Here is a 21,477-nt window from a genome sequence, read left to right on the forward strand (position 1 = left end):
AACCAACCTGAACACAGCATATTGTTAGAGAACACAGAAATGCTGGACCACTCTCACAACCACCATGTCAGACGACACAGAGAAGCCACTGAAATCCGCAAGCATGTGGACACTTTCAACAGAAAGGAGGAAGCCAGGAAAATGAACACAATCTGACTACCAGTATTTTAAAAAAACTCTAAAATCAGGACAGTAAATAGGGAACAAAAGCCAGACATCAGGGGAATTTCAGGCGGTGGACTTGCCCAGAAATGAAAAAAATTTGGAAAATTATACATGAGGAAATTCAGAAAATATTACAAAAATCATTCCCAATGAAGCCAGAATCTTATTTACTCGGACTAACGGAGAATACAATAAATTTCGATCAGAACGAGGATATCATATTCACCTATGCAGTGACAGCTGCAAGAATAACCTTTGCGAAACATTGGAAACAACAAGAACTCCCTACAAAACAACAACAGTTGGAGAAATTGGATGATATACATGATATGGATAAATTAACATACTTAATGAAAGTAAGTAGAGGAAACGTAATAAAACGAACAGACTGGGAAAAATATGAAGAATAGAAGAAAAAAGTTAAAATAAGCAAAAGGAGAAACCTAAGAAAGGATATTTGGAACTACAGTAGAGTCTCACTTATCCAACATAAACGGGCCAGCAGAATGTTGGATAAGCGAATGTTGGATAATAAGGAGGGATTAAGGAAAAACCTATTAAACACCAAATTAGGTTATATGATTTTACAAATTAAGCACCAAAACATCATGTTATACAACAAATTCGACAGAAAAAAGTTGTTCAATACGCAGTAATGTTATGTTGTAATTACTGTATTTACGAATTTAGCACCAAAATATCATGATGTATTGAAAACATTGACTACAAAAATAGCTTGGATTATCCAGAACGTTGGATAAGCGAGGCTTGGATAAGTGAGACTCTACTGTACTTAATGAAAGTAAGTAGAGGAAACGTAATAAAACAGACTGGGAAAGATATGAAGAATATAAGAAAAAGTTAAAATAAGCAAAAGGAGAAACCCGAGAAAGGATATTTGGAACTAGTCCAGATTATAAAAGGAACAAGCAAGAAATGAAAATCAAGTCACAAAGGACAGAAAGCGGAAGACCAAACAGAACTTTTTTTTTATTTCCTACCATCCTGTTTAACCCTTTTCTTCTCTTTTTTTTTCCTTTCCCAAATTTCTCACTTATCCCATCCTTTTTAATGTATATACACGGAAGAAAATTTGAATAAAAATTACAGTAGAGTTCCGGTTATTCGACATAAATGGGTGGGCCGAATGTCGAATAACTGGATCTGACGGATAATAGGGAGGCCCTATTATCCAGCAAGCCGGTTGAATAAAGTGCCCGGTGCACGTTGCTAGGTAGATAGCAAGCTACCTAGCAACGTGCAGGAGCGCTTCTGCCCCGTCTCTTGGGAGGCGCCCATGCGCGTTGCTAGGTAGATAACAAGCTACCTAACAACACTCAGGGGTGCTTCCTAAGCCGAGTGCTCACCGCTCCGCCCCTTGGGAAGCGCCCGTGCGTGTTGCTAGGTAGCTTGCTATCTACCTAGCAACGTGCACAGGCGCCTCCTAAGGGGCAGAGCAGCGAACACTCGGGTTAGCGAAGCGCCCGTGCGTGTTGCTAGGTAGCTTGCTATCTACCTAGCAACGCACACGGGCGCTTCTCTGCTCGCCGCCCTGCCTCTTGGGAGGTGCCTGTGCGCGTTGCTAGGTAGATAGCAAGCTACCTAGCAACGTGCATGAGCACCTCCCAAGGGGCCTGGGATGTCGGATAATACGGAGTGTCAGTTAACTGGAAGTCGGTTAACCAGAACTCTACTGTAATAAAAAAATAAAGAACAAAAGCCAGAAATCAGGGGAATTCCAGACAGGAAATAATCAGGGCCAGCTAACACCTCCCAACAAAGGATTCACCCAGGCAGGAAGCAGGTAGGCTTTGAAGCTGCAAGGCCATTCAATGCTAATCAAGGTGGCCAATAAGAACTCTGCTCCACGTGACAATTAGAAATTATTTTCTGTTATCTTTTAAGATTATTGTTGTTGTTGTCAAGAGCTGACCTGTATAAAACTTCATCAGGGAGGGCACCAGCAACTTGGTGGAAAGCGGGTGGTTCTCGATCATCTCGAAGAACTTCTGCGTCCGCGGCTGGACGGCCGGGTTGGTCATGAACATCACCTCCACCAGCTTGGCCACCAAATAGGGGTTCCGGATGTAGTTCTGGTTGCAGAGCATCACCACGAGGAAGGTCACCACGTCCTGAGTGCAGGGCTCATAAAGTACCTGAGGCGAATATCTGCAGGCGGGGAGAAGGAAGGAACGGACATAGAGAAAACTATCATAGGGGTCAGAGTCAAGCTTTAAAACTCACAAAAGACTATTGAAAGAACTACACTTCTATCTCTCTCTCTTTCTCTCTGCAGGCATCTTGTCTCTCTCCATGCTCACAGGAGAACGACACAACGAAAGACCCAGAGGCCTACCATGTGGCTAGAAACTTTGAATACAAAGAAAAATAGTGATGTAGGATGAGTGAATACAGAGTGGGACAGACATAGAAGGAATGAGGAAGAAAGGGTTTTTCCTGCCTATCTATTTCCTTGATGAGGACTATAAACTTGTGCAGGATGTGATCGAGTTCCAACACAACTTTTCTAGTTTTCATACAGCTCAAAAAGGCTACAGTTTAATCCCTGGCACACATTAAAAGCTTCTCTGCCCTTTAGGCACCTTAAAGAAGAACAAGGGCTTATCTCAAAATGAGACTTCTAAAAAATTAAAACTTACTGAACAATAAAAAACAAGAACTCCGCAACATCCTCCACGTAGAACTCAGGCAACGCTGCAAACACTTTCGGGACGTCTAGGTTTAAAGGCAGCTTGATGCTGTAGACAGGAAGAGGGGAGAAATTGGTTACTTAATATATTATTATTATTATTATTATTATTATTATTATTATTATTATTATTATTATTATTATTACTATCGTTGTATGACACAGCAAACAAGATAGATATGCTGGATTTAGTTTCACAAAATCACAAGTCGAACACTTCCCAAGTGTCTAGGACTGTATGATGTATTTTCGGATGATGCGTGCAGATCCCAGCAGGGTGGCCTTTTGCTGTTGGCAGATCGTAATTTTGTCAATGTCTATTGTTTCCAAATGCCGGCTGAGATCTTTTGGCACGGCACCCAGTGTACCCATCACCACTGGGACCACCTGCATTGGTTTCTGCCAGAGTCTTTGAAGTTCAATCTTGGGGTCCTGAGAGCGGCTGAGTTTTTCTTGTTGTTTTTCATCAATGCGACTGTCACCTGGGATGGCAACATCAATGATCCAAACCTTTTTCTTCTCTACAACCATGAGGTCTGGTCTGTTGTGTTCCAAAACTTTGTCAGTCTGGATTCGGAAGTCCCACAGTATCTTTGCATGCTCATTTTCCAATACTTTTGCAGGTTTGTGATCCCACCAGTTCTTTGCTGCTGGGAGGTGGTACTTGAGGCATAAGTTCCAATGAATCATTTGGGCCACATAGTTGTGCCTCTGTTTGTAGTCTGTCTGTGCAATTTTCTTACAGCAGCTGAGGATATGATCAATGGTTTCGTCGGTTTCCTTGCAGAGTCTGCACTTTGGGTCATCAGCTGATTTTTCGATCTTGGCCTGAATTGCCTTTGTCCTGATGTCTTGCTCCTGGGCTGCAAGGATCAGGCCTTCTGTCTCCTTCTTCAGGGTCCCATTCGTGAGCCAGAGCCAGGTCTTCTCCTTATCAGCTTTTCCTTCCATTTTGTCAAGGAACTTTCCATGCAATGTTTTGTTGTGACAGCTGTCAGCTCTAGTTTGTAGTGCGGTTTTCTTGTACTGATTCTTTGTCTGCTGTGCTTTGAGGAGTTTCTGATTTTTGACTTCAATCAAAGCAGGTTCTTCACTTTGCTTTACATATTCTGCCAGGGCATGTTCTTCTTCTTTGACTGCTTGTTTTACTTGTAAGAGTCCTCTGCCCCCTGATCTTCTAGGCAGATATAGCCGGTCAACATCACTGCGAGGGTGCAGGGAATGATGAATGGTCATGAGTTTTCTTGTTTTTCTGTCCAAATTGTCCAGTTCTGCCTGTGTCCAGTTTATGATGCCAGCAGTATATCTTATGACAGGTATGGCCCAGGTGTTTATGGCCTTGATGGTGTTGCCTCCATTGAGCTTGCTTTTGAGAATTTTTCTGACCCTTTGTGTGTATTCGTTACTGACCACAGTTTTCACATGTTCATGCTTGATGTTGTCCAGCTGTAATATGTCCAGATATTTATAGGCCTCTGGCTGGTGACACTTTATTGTTTGGCCATTAGGCATATTGATGCCCTCACTTTCAATGATTTTTCCCTTCTTCAATGCCACTGTCGAACATTTGTCCAAACCAAACTCCATGCTGATATCAGTGCTAAAAATTCGGACAGTGTTGGTCAGAGACTGGATTTCAGTTTCCGTTTTCCCATATAGCTTCAGGTCATCCATGTACATTATTATTATTACATTTATTATCTCACTTTATTATTATTAAGAGGATACATAAGCACATTTACATTGAAGAAGATGAAAATAATGATTTAATCAGAGTTGAACAGTCATATCTTAAATTAAAGTTTGATGTAAAGATTTAAAAATATTTACTGATGCCACAATTAATGTAATTTTATTGGACTCTCGGCTTATACTGGAGTCAATATTTTTCCAGTTTTTTGTGGTAAAATTAGGTGCCGGCTTATACTCAAGTATATACGGTACAATTAACCAAAATTATTACTATCCTAAAGTCATGGTGAGTTTTAAATTACAGATAATTAAAAAACAAGCCGTGGATTAGCGGAGGCACTCACTCGGGGTAGGCAGGGTCCAGGATCCGCAGCAAGAGCTGGATCACTATGCTGTAGAAATTGAGGCACCTCCGCAAGAAATTCTCGTCTAAGAGACCGGCATCGGCACAGGCTTTACACCGCACCAGCTTCTGCAGGAGGAGGTTTTGCAAAAGGTCAGCAAAAGCACAAATCAAGTACAGATTCCGAGACTACAAATTCACCCTCTGCATGAAAACACGGCCAACCTTGAGCTGTGTTTTGCAGCGTTTCAGCATCTCTCGATGCCTTGTGGCCAGAGGAGAATCCTTCCACTGGCTTTCGTTGTTTTTCAAATCCTCCACGGTCCTATAAAAAAAAAGTCAAACACACATAAAAAATGTAGCACAAGTTTAAAAGAGTAAAAACGTAAATAATGAAATGCATCTATCGTGAAGAGGATACTGTATATACAAACCGGGCTGTGGCGCAGGCTGGTGAGCAGCCTGCTGCAATAAATCACTCTGACCATGAGGTCATGAGTTCGAGGCCAGCCCGTGGCGGGGTGAGCACCCGTCAATTAAAAATAAAAAATAGCCCCTGCTCGTTGCTGACCTAGCAACCCGAAAGATAGTTGCATCTATCAAGTAGGAAATAAGGTACCGGAAAAGAAAGAACTAAAGGTATAACAAGTGATATTTACAAATTGCTAATAGATAAAGAGCAGGAGCAGGATCGCCTTAAAGAAATGTGGGAGTTAGATTGCAATAAGGAAATACACCCTCAAATCTGGAAAGAAATGTAGAATATGCGTATATTAAAAAACATGTCTATAAGAATAAAAGAGAATTATTATAAAGTGGTTTGGAGATGGTACCTCACACCAATTAGATTAAATCAAATTGATAAGAAATACTCTAAGCAGTGCTGGAGGGGCTGTCAGGAAATCGGTAGATATATACATATGTGGTGGTACTGTAAATATGTTCAAAAATTTTGGGAGAATGTTTTTAAAGAAATAAAGGGAATCACCAAAACAGAAATAATAGGAACGCCTGAAATAGCACTGTTGCCATTTATGGATAATATTCAAATATCAAAAGAGTTAAAGGAACTAATCGCCAACTTGGTAACAGCAGCAAGATTGTTAATAGCCAAAAAATGGAAAGGAAGGGAGGAGTGCCAATTGGAAGAATGGTATAAGGAGATTTGGGATATTGCAATAAATGATAAATTGACATGTAATATTAAAATTAAAAGAGGGTTATTAAAAAAGGATGATTTTGGGAAGGTATGGGGCAAACTTATAGAGTTTGTATACGTAGAAGGGGAAAAACCTGTAAAAGAAACAATGGAATTTTGGAAATAAATATTGTAATTGGCTGGTCTGGGGTGAAGGGTAACAAAAGGTAAATAATATGAGTATGTAATATAGTTAGAGAGTGAAAATACCATAGGAGCTATGATATACATAACTCTGTATAAGAATGTATAAGTTTTAAGTACTGAATATGTAAAATTCAAATTTTTTCAATAATTTAAATAAAAAACTGGGAAAAAAGGAAATAAGGTACCACTTATAAAGTGGGGAGGCAAATTTAACTAATTTATGACGTTGGAGTGAGGAAGTGCCGTCACAGTGGATGATGAAGCAGCTGCTCCCCCCTGTGGCCAGAATTGAACATCCCCCCAAAGAGATGGTTAAATTGCCTCTGTGTCTGTCTCTGTCTCGGTTCTATGTGTATATGGGCATTGAATGTTTGCCCTATATGTATATAATGTGATCCGCCCTGAGTCCCCTTCGGGGTGAGAAAGAAGGGCGGAATATAATTACTGTAAATAAATAAATAAATACATAATAAACCACGTTTCTTATCGTGTTTACCTGTTCAGCTCCCGGATGGCCCGCAGTCTGCGGATGTAGCGGCGGCAGCTTGGGAGGATGGAGAGATGGTGCGCGTGGAGGGTCAGGAAGAAGCATTCGGTTGGGAATTTGGGCTCAGAGAAAACAGACAGGTCTCTCGCTGGGGAAACCAAGAGGATAAAAACAAAAAGTCAGGTCGACAGGATGCATTCGTACACACAGAGGGAGCCTCCTCAGGGTTTTGCAATTCGCCTTTTTATCTCAAGGATGTTTATATTTGATCACCGGAGAGACAGAAGGAGGAAGGACATTTGGAACATCCATAGAATCCTAGGGCCATCCAGTCCAATCTCATTCTGACATGCAGACAAAGCACAATCAGAACCCTCCTGACAGATGGCCACCCAGCTCTGCTGAAAATCTTCAAGAGAAGTAAAATTCTACCACTATCATCAAAGATGATGATGATGGTTATTATTATTATTATTACTGTATATACTCGAGTATAAGCCTAGTTTTTCAGCCCTTTTTTTAAGACTAAAAAAGCCCCCCTCGGCTTATACTCGGGTGAGGGTCCTGCTTGGCTTATATTTGGGTCAGCTTATAGTCGAGAATATATGGTACATTTATTATTTTTCTCTATTATTATTGGTATTATTACATTTCTTATTTTTCTCTATTATGGTTGCTACTATAATAATAATAATAAAACTTTATTTATACCCCACCACCATCTCCCCAATGGGGACTCGGGGCGGCTTACATGAGGCCATGCCCAAGACAATACAATAAACCATAACATAATACAATTAAATAGTACATTACATAAAATAAACAGTACAACATAAGATCAAAACAGCAATATAACACGAGCGGGCCGCATGAATACTACATTTAAAAACTAGATTAAAAATTAAAACTCTGGGTGAGAAAGGGATCAGAATAAAACCTCGAGGGACGGGACATCAGATAGTGAACCAGTCTAGAGGATATTACATTTATTTTACTCTATTTTTATTATTATTAATAATACATTTATTATTTCACTCTGATCTTATTATTGTTATTATATGTATTATTTTACTCTCTTATTATTAAAAGGATACATAAGCACATTTACATTGAAGATGAGAATAATTATTTGATCAGAGTTGGAGAGTCTTATCTTATATTTGAGCTTTATGTAAATATTCAAAAACATTTAACCTACTGATGCCTCAATTAATGTAATTTTATTGGCATCTATTTTTATTTCTGAAATTTACCACCCTCAGCTTATACTGCAGTCAATGTCTTCCCAGTTTTTTTGTAGTAAAAAATGTGTAGTAAAATTAGGTGCCTCAGCTTATATTCGGGTCAGCTTATACTCGAGTATATACGGTATTATTATTATTGAATCCTAGAGTTGGAAGAGTCCCCAAGGGCTATCCAGTCCTAACAGATGGCCATCAAGCTCTGCTGAAAAGCCTCTACAGAAGGAGACTCCATCATCATCATCATCATCATCATCAAATATTATTATTATTATTATTATTGAATCCTAGATTTGGAAGATTCCCCAAGGGCCATCCACTCCAACTCCCTTCTGCCATGCAGGAAAAGCACAATCAAAGCCGCCATCCAGCTCTGCTGAAAAACCTCTAGAGAAGGAGACTCCATCATCATCATCATCATCATCGAATATTATTATTATTATTGAATCCTAGAGTGGGAAGATTCCCAAAGGGCCATCAACTCCAACACCCTACTGCCATGCAGGAAAAGCACAATCAAAGCCCTCCTAGCGGATGGCCATACAGCTTTGCTGAAAAACCACCAGAGAAGGAAACTACAGGGCAAAGTATCCCAAATTAGGTGCAATTTGAATCCATTTAAGCTTGGGTACTATTTGCCAAACCATTCCTGAACTTTTTTTTTGTATGGATACCAAAAGCAAAGTGGCTAAAGATGACAACAGGTGTGCAACTCACACAGCTCCGTCACCCAGCCGCTGACCTCCTCCATGGTGGCCTTCACCCGCGTTTCATCAGCCGGGAGCACAATGCGGCACCGAGGGTGAAAGATGTAGGACGGGTCGACCGTCTCCAGCTTGATCTTGGTGCTGAGCTGCTGCAGGACCCACAGGAAGTTGAGCATGAAGCCGTCGGTCGATACCAACCGATCATCCGTCTGAGGGGCCGAGAAAGGAAGGACAGAACCATCAAAACACAGAAAACCTCAAGAAGGAACTCAAGGCCCACTACAGTGAGAACTGGGCAAAGTTCTAACTAGTATTTATGTATTAGAGCAGGGGTCCTCAAACTTTTTAAGTGGAGGGCCGATTCACAGTCTCTCAGACGGTTGGGGGGCCAGACCATGATGAAATAGTAAAAAATAAGGATTGTTGTTGTGTGCCTTCAAGTCATTTCAGACTTAGGTCAATCCGAACATAAGACCATAGGTAAACAAAGAGACCTCCAAAGACCATCTAGATGGTCTCATAGGACCATAGGTAAGGAGAGTGACCTCCAAAAGCCATCTAGATGGTCTCATAAGGCCATCAAAAGACCATAAATAAGGGAAAGGACCTCAAAGATCATCTAGATGGTCTCATAAGACCATAGGTAAGGAAAGGGACCCTCAAAGGGCATCTAGACAATCTCATAAAACTACAGGTAAGGAAAGGGACCCTCAAAGGCTATCTAGATGGTCTCATAGTGACCTCCAAAAGCCATCTAGATGATCTCATCAGGCCATCAGAAGACCATAAATAAGGAAAGGGACCTTCAAAGACCATCTAGATGGTTTCATAAGACCATAGGTAAGGAAAGGGCCCCCCAAAGGATAACTAGACAATCTCATAAAACCATAGGTAAGGAAAAAGATCCTCAAAGGCCATCTAAACAGTCTCATAGGACCATAGGTAAGTAAAGTGACCTCCAAAAGCCACCTAGACGGTCTCATAAGGCCATAGCTAAGCAAAGAGACCTTCAAAGACCATCTAGATAATCTCATAAGACCATAGGTAAGCAAAGAGACCTCCAAAGACCAGTTAGACTTAGGTCAACCCTAAGTCTAAAGTTTAGGACAGGGGCCAGGTCAATGACCTTGGAGGGCCTTAGTTTGGGGACCCCTGTATTAGAGCAATGGGTAGAACTTCACCTGCATTTGGGCCTTCTTCATGTTGACGTTGACCACGGTGGCCATATAACTCAGAGTGGCCTCCCGAGTTTCTCCGTTGAGTAAGAGACTATGGAGGATCTTGAACAGCTCTTGCTGAAATGGTAGACAAAGAGAAAGATGAAACTGAGGAGACGCTAAACAGGCCTTAGCATGGTTGAGCATCATCATCAATAATAATAATAATAATAATAATAATAATAATAATAATAATAATAATAATATAGTAATGATAGTAATAAATATATGATGATTATAATAGTAAATAGAAATATAAATAGTAATAAAAGAAACAAATAATAGAAATAAATGTAATAATAATATAGTAATGATAGTAATAAATATTTGATGATGATTATAATAAGGTAAAGGTAAAGGTTTCCCCTGACGTTAAGTCCAGTCATGTCTGACTCTGGGGGTTGGTGCTCATCTCCATTTCTAAGCCGAAGAGCCAGCATTGTCCATAAACACCTCCAAGGTCATGTAATAATAATTTAATAAAATATATATTTATTTACTACACTTATATCCCACCCTCCTCACCACAAAGGGGCCTCAGAGCGGCTTACAAATTACAGTAATAGAAATAAATAAATAATAGAAATAAATGTAATAATATAATAATAGTAATAATAATATAGTAATGATAGTAATAAATATATGATGATTATTATAATAGCAATTAAAAATTAAAGTAATAGTAATAATAGAAATAAATGTTATATATATATATATATATATATATATATATATATATATATATATATATACACACACACACACACACACATATATATACTACACTTATATCCCACCCTCCTCATCCCAAAGGGGACTCAGAGCAGCTTACAAATTATATGTACAAATTATATGTATTATATTATTAGCACAGCACAATTTTAGCATTATATGTTAATATGTTGTACTATGCAACTATAATGTAATATTATTAGTAATATTACAAGTAATATATAATTAATATTAAAATGTATATGCATGTATGTGGCTGGGCAGCCCACTTATACAGACAAGCTCTCACTTCCACATAACTTCCATAACTTCCCCCTCCCTCCAATGACACTGCAGGTTATAGTGAGCACCGTAAAAATGTCCAAGACCCCGGCCAATGTCCTCCACAAACACCATACTGCCCACTACCCAAGTGAAGGCTTTCAGAGAGGAATCATTTCATCCTAGATGTCCACCACAGACATCCCAGTGTTTCTGACTCTCTCCATTGGTGTGGAATTTGCATGACTCCATTCACTGCCTCTCCCTTAACCCGTTCCTATTCTTTCCTATGGCACACACCACACAGACGAATTGATCAGCAACTGCACATACTAGAGAGGTTTGGGGAGAATCCACCATGATTTATAGGAGTTGTAGGTACTAGGATGTATAGTTCACCTGCAATCTAAGAGCACTCTGAACTCCACCAGTGATGAACCTGGAACTGACTCAGCCCACTTACCCTGGCAGACTCCAGGTAATGCTGCAAGGACTGGCTGACCACTCGGGTGTTTTCCAGGGTGATGGCAGGCCCCGAGAAATACTTTTCAACCACTCTGGGCTGCCAGGAGGAAAGGAAAAGACAAACCAGTCAACAACCAAGACAGGTGAACTAGAATTATAATTAATTGGTAAATAATAAATAAATAGCAACACCGTGTGCGATGAATGTCTCCAAAAAGATGGGAAGGGGCTCGGGTTTGCTCCTTCCATCTTTAGCCAAAGAGATTTCAAGAAGCAGAACTGGAAAACTACTTTGAGACATTTGAGGGGTTCTCTGGGAATGATGGGTCTGGGAGTGAGATGGAGAGTGCTGACTGGACTCAAGTTAATGTGGATGATGAGCCAGCTCATGGGGCTGCATCAGGGGATTGGCAAGCCTCTCATACTCCTGGGACATGGGGAGATCTAAGTCTTGAACAGAGATGGAGGGACTGGAGGAATGAGAGGCAAGGTCCACAAGTGAGATCAAGATCAGCTGCGGATTATGAGGACAGGGTGGAGGCCTCATCAGCATAAGTAAGTCAAAAGTGGAGTTTTAGGAGCTATTGCCTTGCAGAAGGCAAGGTGTCATTTTGGGGACATTGCTTTGTCGCTGCCTGTTCTCCTTGGGTCCTGGCTGTACAGCTTCCTGATAATCCGGATTGAATCCTGCTTCGGTGTTCCTGGCTTCTGACTCCTGTTCGGCTCCTGACAACGACGTTTCTAGTTTGGCGTTTGCTTCAGCGTTCCTGCTCCAGCGTTTTGAGTTTGGCGTTTGCTTCAGCGTTCCTGCTCCGGCGTTTCCAGTTTGGCATTTGCTTTGGCGTTCCTGCTCCTGCGTTTCCAGTTTGGTGTTTGTTTTGGCGTTCCTGCTCTGGCGTTTCCAGTTTGGCGTTTGCTTTAGCGTTCCTGTTTCGGCGTTTCCAGTTTGGCATTTGCTTTGGCGTTCCTGCTCCGGCGTTTCCAGTTTGGCATTTGCGTTGGCGTTCCTGCTCCGGCGTTTCCAGTTTGGCGTTTGCTTTAGCGTTCCTGTTTCGGCGTTTCCAGTTTGGCATTTGCTTTGGCGTTCCTGCTCCGGCGTTTCCAGTTTGGCATTTGCGTTGGCGTTCCTGCTCCGGCGTTTCCAGTTTGGCGTTTGCTTTAGCGTTCCTGTTTCGGCGTTTCCAGTTTGGCATTTGCTTTGGCGTTCCTGCTCCGGCGTTTCCAGTTTGGCATTTGCGTTGGCGTTCCTGCTCCGGTGTTTCGAGTTTGGCGTTTGCTTCAGCGTTCCTGCTCCGGCGTTTCCAGTTTGGCGTTTGCTTCAGCGTTCCTGCTCCGGCGTTTCCAGTTTGGCGTTTGCTTCAGCGTTCCTGTTCTGGCGTTTCCAGTTTGGCGCTTGCTTCAGCGTTCCTGCTTCAGCCTTTCCAGCTTGCTGCTTGCCTTGGTGTCCCTGCTTTGGCGCTCCTGCTTTGGCGTTTCTACTTCAGCGTTTCTGGCTACTGAACCTGGTTTGACTCCTGACTACGTTGTGCTTGCTCCTGGCTTGGCGTCTCTAGTTTCCTTCTTTGGTCTTTTGACACTCGGCCTGGCTTTCGACTACGCTTCTGTTTGCTGCCTCTTGGGAGCGTTTAGCTCCTCTTTAGCCCTTTGAGCCACAGCATGACGTGGCGTCAGCTTTGGAGGCGTTTGATGCGGATTATCAAGCCAGATAACCCAGATTATCCTTTTGTTCTTGCTTTTTGACTTCTTTTGAACTAAGACTTTTACCTTTTAAAAGTAACACTGCAGTTAAGTGTTTTTTGAATTTAAAACATCATTTAATAAACATTTAAGAACTTTTATTGTGTTCGGCTCTTTAAGAGGCGACAGGGGGCTCCTTATAATATAAGATGATCCATTTGTCTGATTTGGTCAATTTCACATTAAAATATTTGAACATACATTTACACTTACATCGTCTTCGGCAAAGACAGAGAGACTGAAGAAAGCTCCCAGGTAGGACAGTCTTTGTAGTTCCCGGCCCGTTCCGGGGCTCAGGGACTTTGGCAGCCAGAGAGGCAAAGAGACAACCTAAAAAGACAGGAAAACATCAGAAGGGAAACCAAGAAGGGCATCGGATGTTTTGATTTGTCCTGAGGCATCCTACAAACACCACAAAACAGAACAAATCAAGTCAAATCAGAAACAGGGGATTCGCAGCCGTTTCCCACTTACCAAGCTACACACAGGGTGAGACTTCCCAAACTTGATTTCACAGAGTTCGCCTAAAGCCTGGATAGAAACAAAAAGGAATAAATAATTCAACTTTCTATTCTTTTTTTCCCCTCTTGAATAACAGATTCTCCCGCTCTGGTCCCTAAAGTCCACTTTTGCAGCCCTCGATAGTCTCACAAATGCACAAGACTGTCATCTTCTCCAAAGATTCATTCTTTTGTCTGACAATTGAAACCTTTTCCTGAAGAACTCTCTAAAAATTGTCATTTTCTGGTTGGAGATCAGCCTCAAATGACAGCCAAATATCACTTCCTGCATGCTACAGTGATGCAGCCCAATGGGGACATGCAACGGCAAAATAATATTTATTTTTTAGAATTACTTGTACAATAGAGTCTCACTTATCCAAGCTAAACGGGCCGGCAGAACCTTGGATAAGCAAATATCTTGGATAATAAGGAGGGATTAAGGAAAAGCCTATTAAACATCAAATTAGGTTATGATTTTACAAATTAAGCACCAAAACATCATGTTATACAACAAATTTGACAGAAAAGGTAGTTCAATACGCAGTAATGTTATGTTGTAATTACTGTATTTACGAATTTAGCACCAAAATATCATGATATATTGAAAACTTTGACTACAAAAATGTCTTGGATAATCCAGAACCTTGGATAAGCGAGTCTTGGATAAGTGAGACTCTACTGTACATACAATATATTATATTATTAGTATAGCACAATATAAGCACCATATAAGCATTATATATTATTATATTTTACTGTACTACTATATTGCAATATTATTAGTAATATTGCATGTAATATAAATATACAATTATAATAGTGTATTACTATTATTATTATTTTACTGTATTTACAAATTTAGCACCAAAATATCATGATATATTGAAAACATTGAGTACAAAAATGCCTTGAATAATCCAGAACCTTGGATAAGCGAGTCTTGGATAAGTGAGATTCTACTGTACATAAAATATATTATATTATTACTTACTTACTTACTTTTACTTATTAGTATAATAATATGATACTATTATAATATTATAATAATATTATAAAATATTTTAATATCATATTATTAGTATAGCACAATATAAGCACTATATAAGCATTATATATTATTATATTGTACTATACGACTATATTGCAATATTATTAGTAATATTGCATGTAATATAAATATACAATTATAATAGTTTCTTATTATTATTCTTATTATTATTATTATTACACTGTATTTACGAATTTAGCACCAAAATATCATGATATATTGAAAACATTGACTACAAAAATGCCTTGGATAATCTAGAACCTTGGATAAGCGAGTCTTGGATAAGTGAGACTCTACTGTACATACAATGTATTATATTATTAGTATAGCACAATATAAGCATCATATAAGCATTATATATTATTATATTGTACTATACGACTATATTGCATCATTATTAGTAATATTGCATGTAATATATACAATTATAATAGTGTATTATTATTATTATTATTATTATTATTACACTGTATGCATCTAGAACAAACTTGCCAAACATGACAAACATTAACCACTGATGAAATTTCAGGGGGTTAACCTGCCATGACGTGAGTTGTAGTTCACCCACAGCCTTATGCATTTTGTAAAATAAAAAGATTACTTCTTCAAATAACCCGGGCAACAACAGGTAACCAAGCTAATTTAAAAATAAAGCCTTAAAACCAATTAAAAACCTATTCATAGCTAAAACCATCTCTATGGACATCCGGACCAGCATTAACTTCACATAGTGGCCAACCAGAGGCCTTCTTTGACCGAAGAATCTATCTGTATACCAAAAGTGGCTACTGTATACAGAAACTCAAATGATGAGAAATTATGAGACGAGACGCTTGTATTTGTGCCCTTCCTTAAAAACTTGTTGTTTTCCCGAAGACTTCGCTTTTAAACCATCAAAGCAACTCCTTGCTCTGTTTGGTGCCCAGCGAACAGAACTCTGCAGTGGCCACTGATGTGAATACATCCCTTGTCTTCTTTGTACCAAAGGCTTTGTCTTACAATTAAGAGCAGAATTGCATTGGACAAATGTCAAGAATTCAGAACAAAAGGAACTTGATCAACATCTTCCAACAGTTTCGGGTGGAATTAAATAAAGGGAATGACAAAAAGACAGTCATGGAGAATGTGCCATGCCTTTGACATCATTACGGACAGTAGTTGCACTTGCCTCTCAACCCACAACTTTTGCAAACTCTATACAATGGTAAATAGTAATACAGTAGAGTTCCGGTTATTCAACATAAACGGGCGGGCCGAATGTCGAATAACTGGATCTGACGGATAATAGGGAAGCCCTATTATCCAGCAAGCCGGTTGAAGGAAGTGTCCCATGCACGTTGCTAGGTAGATAGCAAGCTACCTAGCAACGTGCAGGAGCGCTTCTGCTCCGCCTCTTGGGAGGCGCCCATGCACGTTGCTAGGTAGATAACAAGCTACCTAACAACACTCAGGGGTGCTTCCTAAGCCGAGTGCTCACCGCTCCGCCCCTTGGGAAGCGCCCGTGCACGTTGCTAGGTAGCTTGCTATCTACCTAGCAACGCGCACAGGCGCCTCCCAAGGGGCAGAGCAGCGAGCACTCAGGTTAGCGAAGCGCCTGTGCGCGTTGCTAGGTAGCTTGCTATCTACCTAGCAACGCACATGGGCGCTTCTCTGCTCGCCGCCTTGCCTCTTGGGAGGTGCCTGTGCGCGTTGCTAGGTAGATAGCAAGCTACCTAGCAATGTGCATGAGCGCCTCCCAAGGGGCCTGGGACGTTGGATAATACGGAGTGTCGGTTAACCGGAACTCTACTGTATTTATTAACATTTAGCATTCATACAGCACTCACTGAGATTCACTTTCTTGTCAAAACTAGCAGCTTAATCCCTGTGTGAACTGCTTGCTACTGTCAAGATTTTTCTGTGTTAGCGAAAACTACCCAAACAAAAATACAAACACAGGATACTTATAGTTGAGCATTTGGCTCACAGCAGGCAGAGCGTAAAGTGCCATGTGGCTGCAAAGAATTTAGAGCTTAGGAGGCAAAGATCCAGAGTTCTGTCTGGAGTTAATTACACGCCAGCCCTGACTGATTGCCTGCAGGGCCAATGGGTCAAGACTTCCGTTGTGGACGGAACATTCGTCATGAACTGTGGAATGTTGGGAGGTTATTGCTAGGACTGGTAACAGACTCGGCTTGCTGAGAGGACGCGCCATGCTTTCTCCTTGCCGAGGGAACAAGAGTCCTGACAGTGATAGTGTTTAGAGTTGTATATAGTTTGTAAATAAAGTATAGTACCGCTGGGATCAGCAGATAATTTACGACTGAGGTGTCGTTTGTCGGTGCTTAAGTGGTCTGACTGGTGAGAAGAAGGTGAGACCTGACTCATAAATAAATCAGGGTGATGATTAATTAACCCTGACATAAAGAACTAGGTCTGAGCTACTCTAACACCCATCACTTCTAAGGTTTCAAAGAGAGGGGAGAAAACATCAATCACTACATCTCTTCTGACACATGAACAGAGAGAGTTCTCAATACATACAGCACACACCAAGATGCAAAAGTAGAAGTCAGAAGTAAGGCTTTCAGTAGAAAAGTTCCATTCTACACAACTAATCAGAATGAGAGCAGAAACAGAGAGGAGAGCGCAAATAGTTACATTCCAACTGTCATACAAGGGAATCCCTCAGTCTATTCTAAAGCTAACTAACTACTCCTCATTGAGGACTGGAGACTTGGGCAGTGTAGGGTTGAATTCCAACAGCTACCAGCAGACAATCACAGAGAGATCATAATTTTTTAAATGCTACTTACCATAAGGGGGTATTTAAAGTTGTCACTATCAAGGGAACATTCTTTCGAAGCAAGAGCCAGGCCTTGTAAAATGGGGATAAATATCTGTTTTTAAAAAGAAAAGATAAGAATTCTTATGTTCTTCCTTTCAGTAGGCAAGGCCAATTTCTAAAAGGAGAGGCTAGAACCAGTAGCCCTGTGTGTTAAAACAGATGCACTTTAATGGGTTTTGTGTTCTGGAATTTCTGGAGTATAATTACTTTCAAAGTAAGTACTACACCAATGATGGGCAAGCTTTTGCGCTTGGTGTGTCAAAATTCACCAAAAAAACCTAGCATGACTTGGGTGGTGTGTCACTTTGAGAAAAAACCCCCATAATTTTGCAATATGTATAGTTTAAATAACAAAAATGTATAATTGTAATATATAATTGTATATAATAAATCAAAAACTATTTACTAGCCTTATTTCCATGTACAACGATCTATGGTACCTCTTGCAGCTTCCACACTGATTTCTCTCTATTGTAGTTTCAATGTAGTCATGAATAATGAATAATATAATAGGAATATGATAATATACTACAATAATAATAGAATAATAATAGAATGATATTATATATATATATATATATATATATATATATATATATATATATATATAAAAATGAGTGATGGCATCACGGCGACCAACAAAACTACAGGCCCCCCAACCTAGAAATTTGACAACACAACCCATCATCCACGCCTCTAGGTTGATACAACAAAAAGAAAAGTCAAGTCCTAATTAGAGGGAAAGGAATAATTGTTTTTATCCAATTGCTGCCAGTTAGAGGACTAATCTCTGCCCACTTGGTCTCCTAGCAACCCACTCAGCCCAGGGGACAGGCCGAGTTAGGCCTCACTTAGGCCTCTTCCACAGATTATCTGATTTGCACTGGATTATATGGCAGTGTAGACTCAAGGCCCTTCCACACAGCTATATAACCCATTTATAATGGACTTAATGAGTAAACACAGATGTCTATTCTAAACAATGTAATGAACTGTATAACACAATAGTGGTTCAACACTTAAGTAGTACACAATATGTATATTGGAGCATCATATACATATTCTGTGAATGTTATATGTATATGATGCTCCAATATACATATTGTGTACTACTTATGTGTTGAACCACTATTGTGTTATACAGTTCATTACATAATGGACTTAATGCCAGGGGAAAACCTTTACCCTTTACCTTAACTACCACCAATTCCTCAAAACTTTATTTCCCATACCACCAGACTTCGCCACAGCAACGTGTGGCCGGGCACAGCTAGTATGTGTGTGTATGTGTGTGTGTGTGTGTGTGTGTATATATATATATATATAATAATTCCAATGGAGTAAACAACAAAACCACTGGACCAAATCACACCAAATTTGGCACAAAAGACATAGTCATCCAATCAATCTGCAGACAGCAGCATGTCAGCAAAAATGGCTAGGCGTGTCAGTGCTGACACGCGTGTCATAGGTTGGCCATCACTGTATTACACAATTAACCAGGAAATAACACTTTCAAACCAGGAACAGAAAAAAATTCAAATTATGTTATGTAGAGCAGAGATAGAGCTCCCTGCCTTAGAATCATAGAATCTTAGAGTTGGAAGAGATCTCCAGGGCCATCCAGTTCAATCCCATTCTGCCACGTAGGAAGACACAATCAAAACCCTCCCATCAGATACCCATCCAGCATCTGCTCTAAAAGCTTTTCTCTGTTATGGACCAGGGCTGGTAAGAGAGGATAGATCGCTGACCTGCTTGAAAACCTCTTCGTCTTGATGGGTCGTTCTCACCAGCTCTTGGATGAAGCCGAAAGGCAGATTCCGACAGAGCATATATGGGACTAGAAGTGACTGCTGCTGTAGTGACCTTTATGGACAAAAGGAGGAACAAATAAGGAGCAAGAAAACAAAAAGACCTTCATGGAGAGGAACATTTCCTTTAAAGAGTGAGTGGGACACAGCTCAATGTAAGTGTCCACAGCACTGGGTTGAAAACAAGGCAAATTTTGGAGTGGAAGACACAAGATAGTCTGCCTCACTACTTTTAACTGGTCTGACAGTCCTATCCATAGAACGCGAAAATATGGTATTTTATATATAGTGACAGGACGTGACGTCACTTTGATCAAGACATATTCTAAGTAAAGGATAGGAGTCTAAGGGTTGTATATTATATATTACATGTAATATTACTAATAATATTGCAGTATAGTGGCATAATATAATATAATTTATAATACAAATATTGTTATGCTAAAACAGTAGAGTCTCATTTATCCAAGCCTCGCTTATCCAAGCCTCTGGATAATCCAAGCCATTTTTGTAGTCAATGTTTTCAATATATCATGATATTTTGGTGCTAAATTCGTAAATACAGTAATTACAACATAACATCACTGCGTATTGAACTACTTTTTCTGTCAAATTTGTTGTATAACATGAAGTTTTGGTGCTTAATTTGTAAAATCATAACCTAATTTGATGTTTAATAGGCTTTTCCTTAATCCCTCATTATTATCCAAGATATTCGCTTCCAAGCTTCTGCCAGCCCGTTTAGCTTGGATAAGTGAGACTCTACTGTAATATAATATATTGTACGTACATATAATATTGAACATAATATTGTAATACAATATAATTGCTAATATTACAGTCTATATATATAAAAGAATAAAAAAAAAATTCGGCCTAGGACAAAACAACAAAACTACACATCCCAGAAACACTAAACTTAGCAACACAACCCCTCATCCATGCCTCTACGTTCATACAACAAAAAGAAAAGAAAAATAAAGTCCTAATTAGAGGGAGGGGAATAATTGTTTTTATCCAATTGCTGCCAGTTAGAAGGCTAAGCTCCGCCCACTTGGTCTCCTAGCAACCCACTCAGCCCAGGGGACAGGCAGAGTTAGGCCTCACTTAGGCCTCTTTCACACTGCCTATAAAATACAGATTATCTGATTTGAACTGGATTATATGGCAGTGTAGATTCAAGGCCCTTCCACACAGCTATATAACCCATTTATAATGGACTTAATGTCAGGGGAAAACCTTTACCCTTGACCTTAACTACCACCAATTCCTCAATACTTTATTTCCCATACCACTATACTTCGCCACAGCAACGCGTGGCCGGGCACAGCTAGTATAATATAAAATTACATATTACATATGACATGTAGTATTACTAATAATATTGCAGTATAGTGGTATAGTACAATATAGTAATATATAATATTATATTGTGCTATGCTAATAATATAATATAATATATTGTATCTACATGTAACTTGTAAACCGCCCTGAGTCCCCTTCGGGGTGAGAAGGGCAGGATATAATTGTCGTAAATAAATAGGGGTTGCTGATGCCCTTTGTGGGAAGCTTTTTTATGAATTTTATTATTATTATTATTATTATTATTATTATTATTATTATTATTCTGGGTGTTAGGAGAAGCTACCTCAAAACAGCAGAGCATCCAAAAATATGCAAACACAAGATACTTATAGTTGAGCATACAGCTCACAACAAGCAGAGCATGAAGTGCCATGTGGTTGTAAAGAATTTAGATCTTAGGAGGCCAACATGCAGACATCACAAAATATTTACAAAAATAATATCTACATTTCTTAATAGTAAAGAACTGGGTTCTAGCTACTCTAAACACCATCTCTTCTAGGGTTCAAAAGAGAAGAAAAAATCTCCAGGCATTACATCCCGCTTGACACACAAGCAGAGAGAGGTCTCAATACACGCAGACCACACAGCTTGTCACTCAAATCAAAACCAATATTGAAGGCACAACAATAACAACACCCAGCCACTCACCTCGGTTGTGTAAGTGACCCTTGGAGCACCAAAGCAGCGTGGGAAATGCACTGGGATCGGATGTTGCTCAGCAACTGGCTCACCATTGGCTGGCTACACATCTGATGGAAATACGGGACAGTTTACTTAATTCGTGTCAAAAGCATTGCATAAATAAGTACAAAACT

At 39.9% G+C, this 21,477-nt stretch overlaps 1 protein-coding gene across 2 annotated transcripts in view; it reads right to left on the reverse strand.

The window, feature by feature from the left end:
- The window catches only part of ube4b (ubiquitination factor E4B), a 73,596-nt gene that overhangs the window by 14,320 nt on the left and 37,799 nt on the right, over nucleotides 1-21,477 (reverse strand). For both annotated transcript variants that reach the window (XM_008122520.2, XM_008122521.3), the window contains 13 exons: nucleotides 21,311-21,411; nucleotides 19,235-19,349; nucleotides 17,449-17,532; nucleotides 13,577-13,633; nucleotides 13,316-13,432; nucleotides 11,364-11,462; nucleotides 9,872-9,985; nucleotides 8,701-8,899; nucleotides 6,752-6,890; nucleotides 5,136-5,235; nucleotides 4,912-5,039; nucleotides 2,826-2,924; nucleotides 2,099-2,334 (listed from right to left, as the gene is read on the reverse strand). In XM_008122520.2, the coding sequence (XP_008120727.1) occupies nucleotides 2,099-2,334; nucleotides 2,826-2,924; nucleotides 4,912-5,039; nucleotides 5,136-5,235; nucleotides 6,752-6,890; nucleotides 8,701-8,899; nucleotides 9,872-9,985; nucleotides 11,364-11,462; nucleotides 13,316-13,432; nucleotides 13,577-13,633; nucleotides 17,449-17,532; nucleotides 19,235-19,349; nucleotides 21,311-21,411 (1,588 nt within the window). The remainder of the gene's footprint in view (nucleotides 1-2,098; nucleotides 2,335-2,825; nucleotides 2,925-4,911; nucleotides 5,040-5,135; nucleotides 5,236-6,751; nucleotides 6,891-8,700; nucleotides 8,900-9,871; nucleotides 9,986-11,363; nucleotides 11,463-13,315; nucleotides 13,433-13,576; nucleotides 13,634-17,448; nucleotides 17,533-19,234; nucleotides 19,350-21,310; nucleotides 21,412-21,477) is intronic.

This window comes from Anolis carolinensis, unplaced genomic scaffold (genome assembly GCF_035594765.1).
Source record: "Anolis carolinensis isolate JA03-04 unplaced genomic scaffold, rAnoCar3.1.pri scaffold_15, whole genome shotgun sequence".
NCBI classification, from domain to species: domain Eukaryota; kingdom Metazoa; phylum Chordata; class Lepidosauria; order Squamata; family Dactyloidae; genus Anolis; species Anolis carolinensis.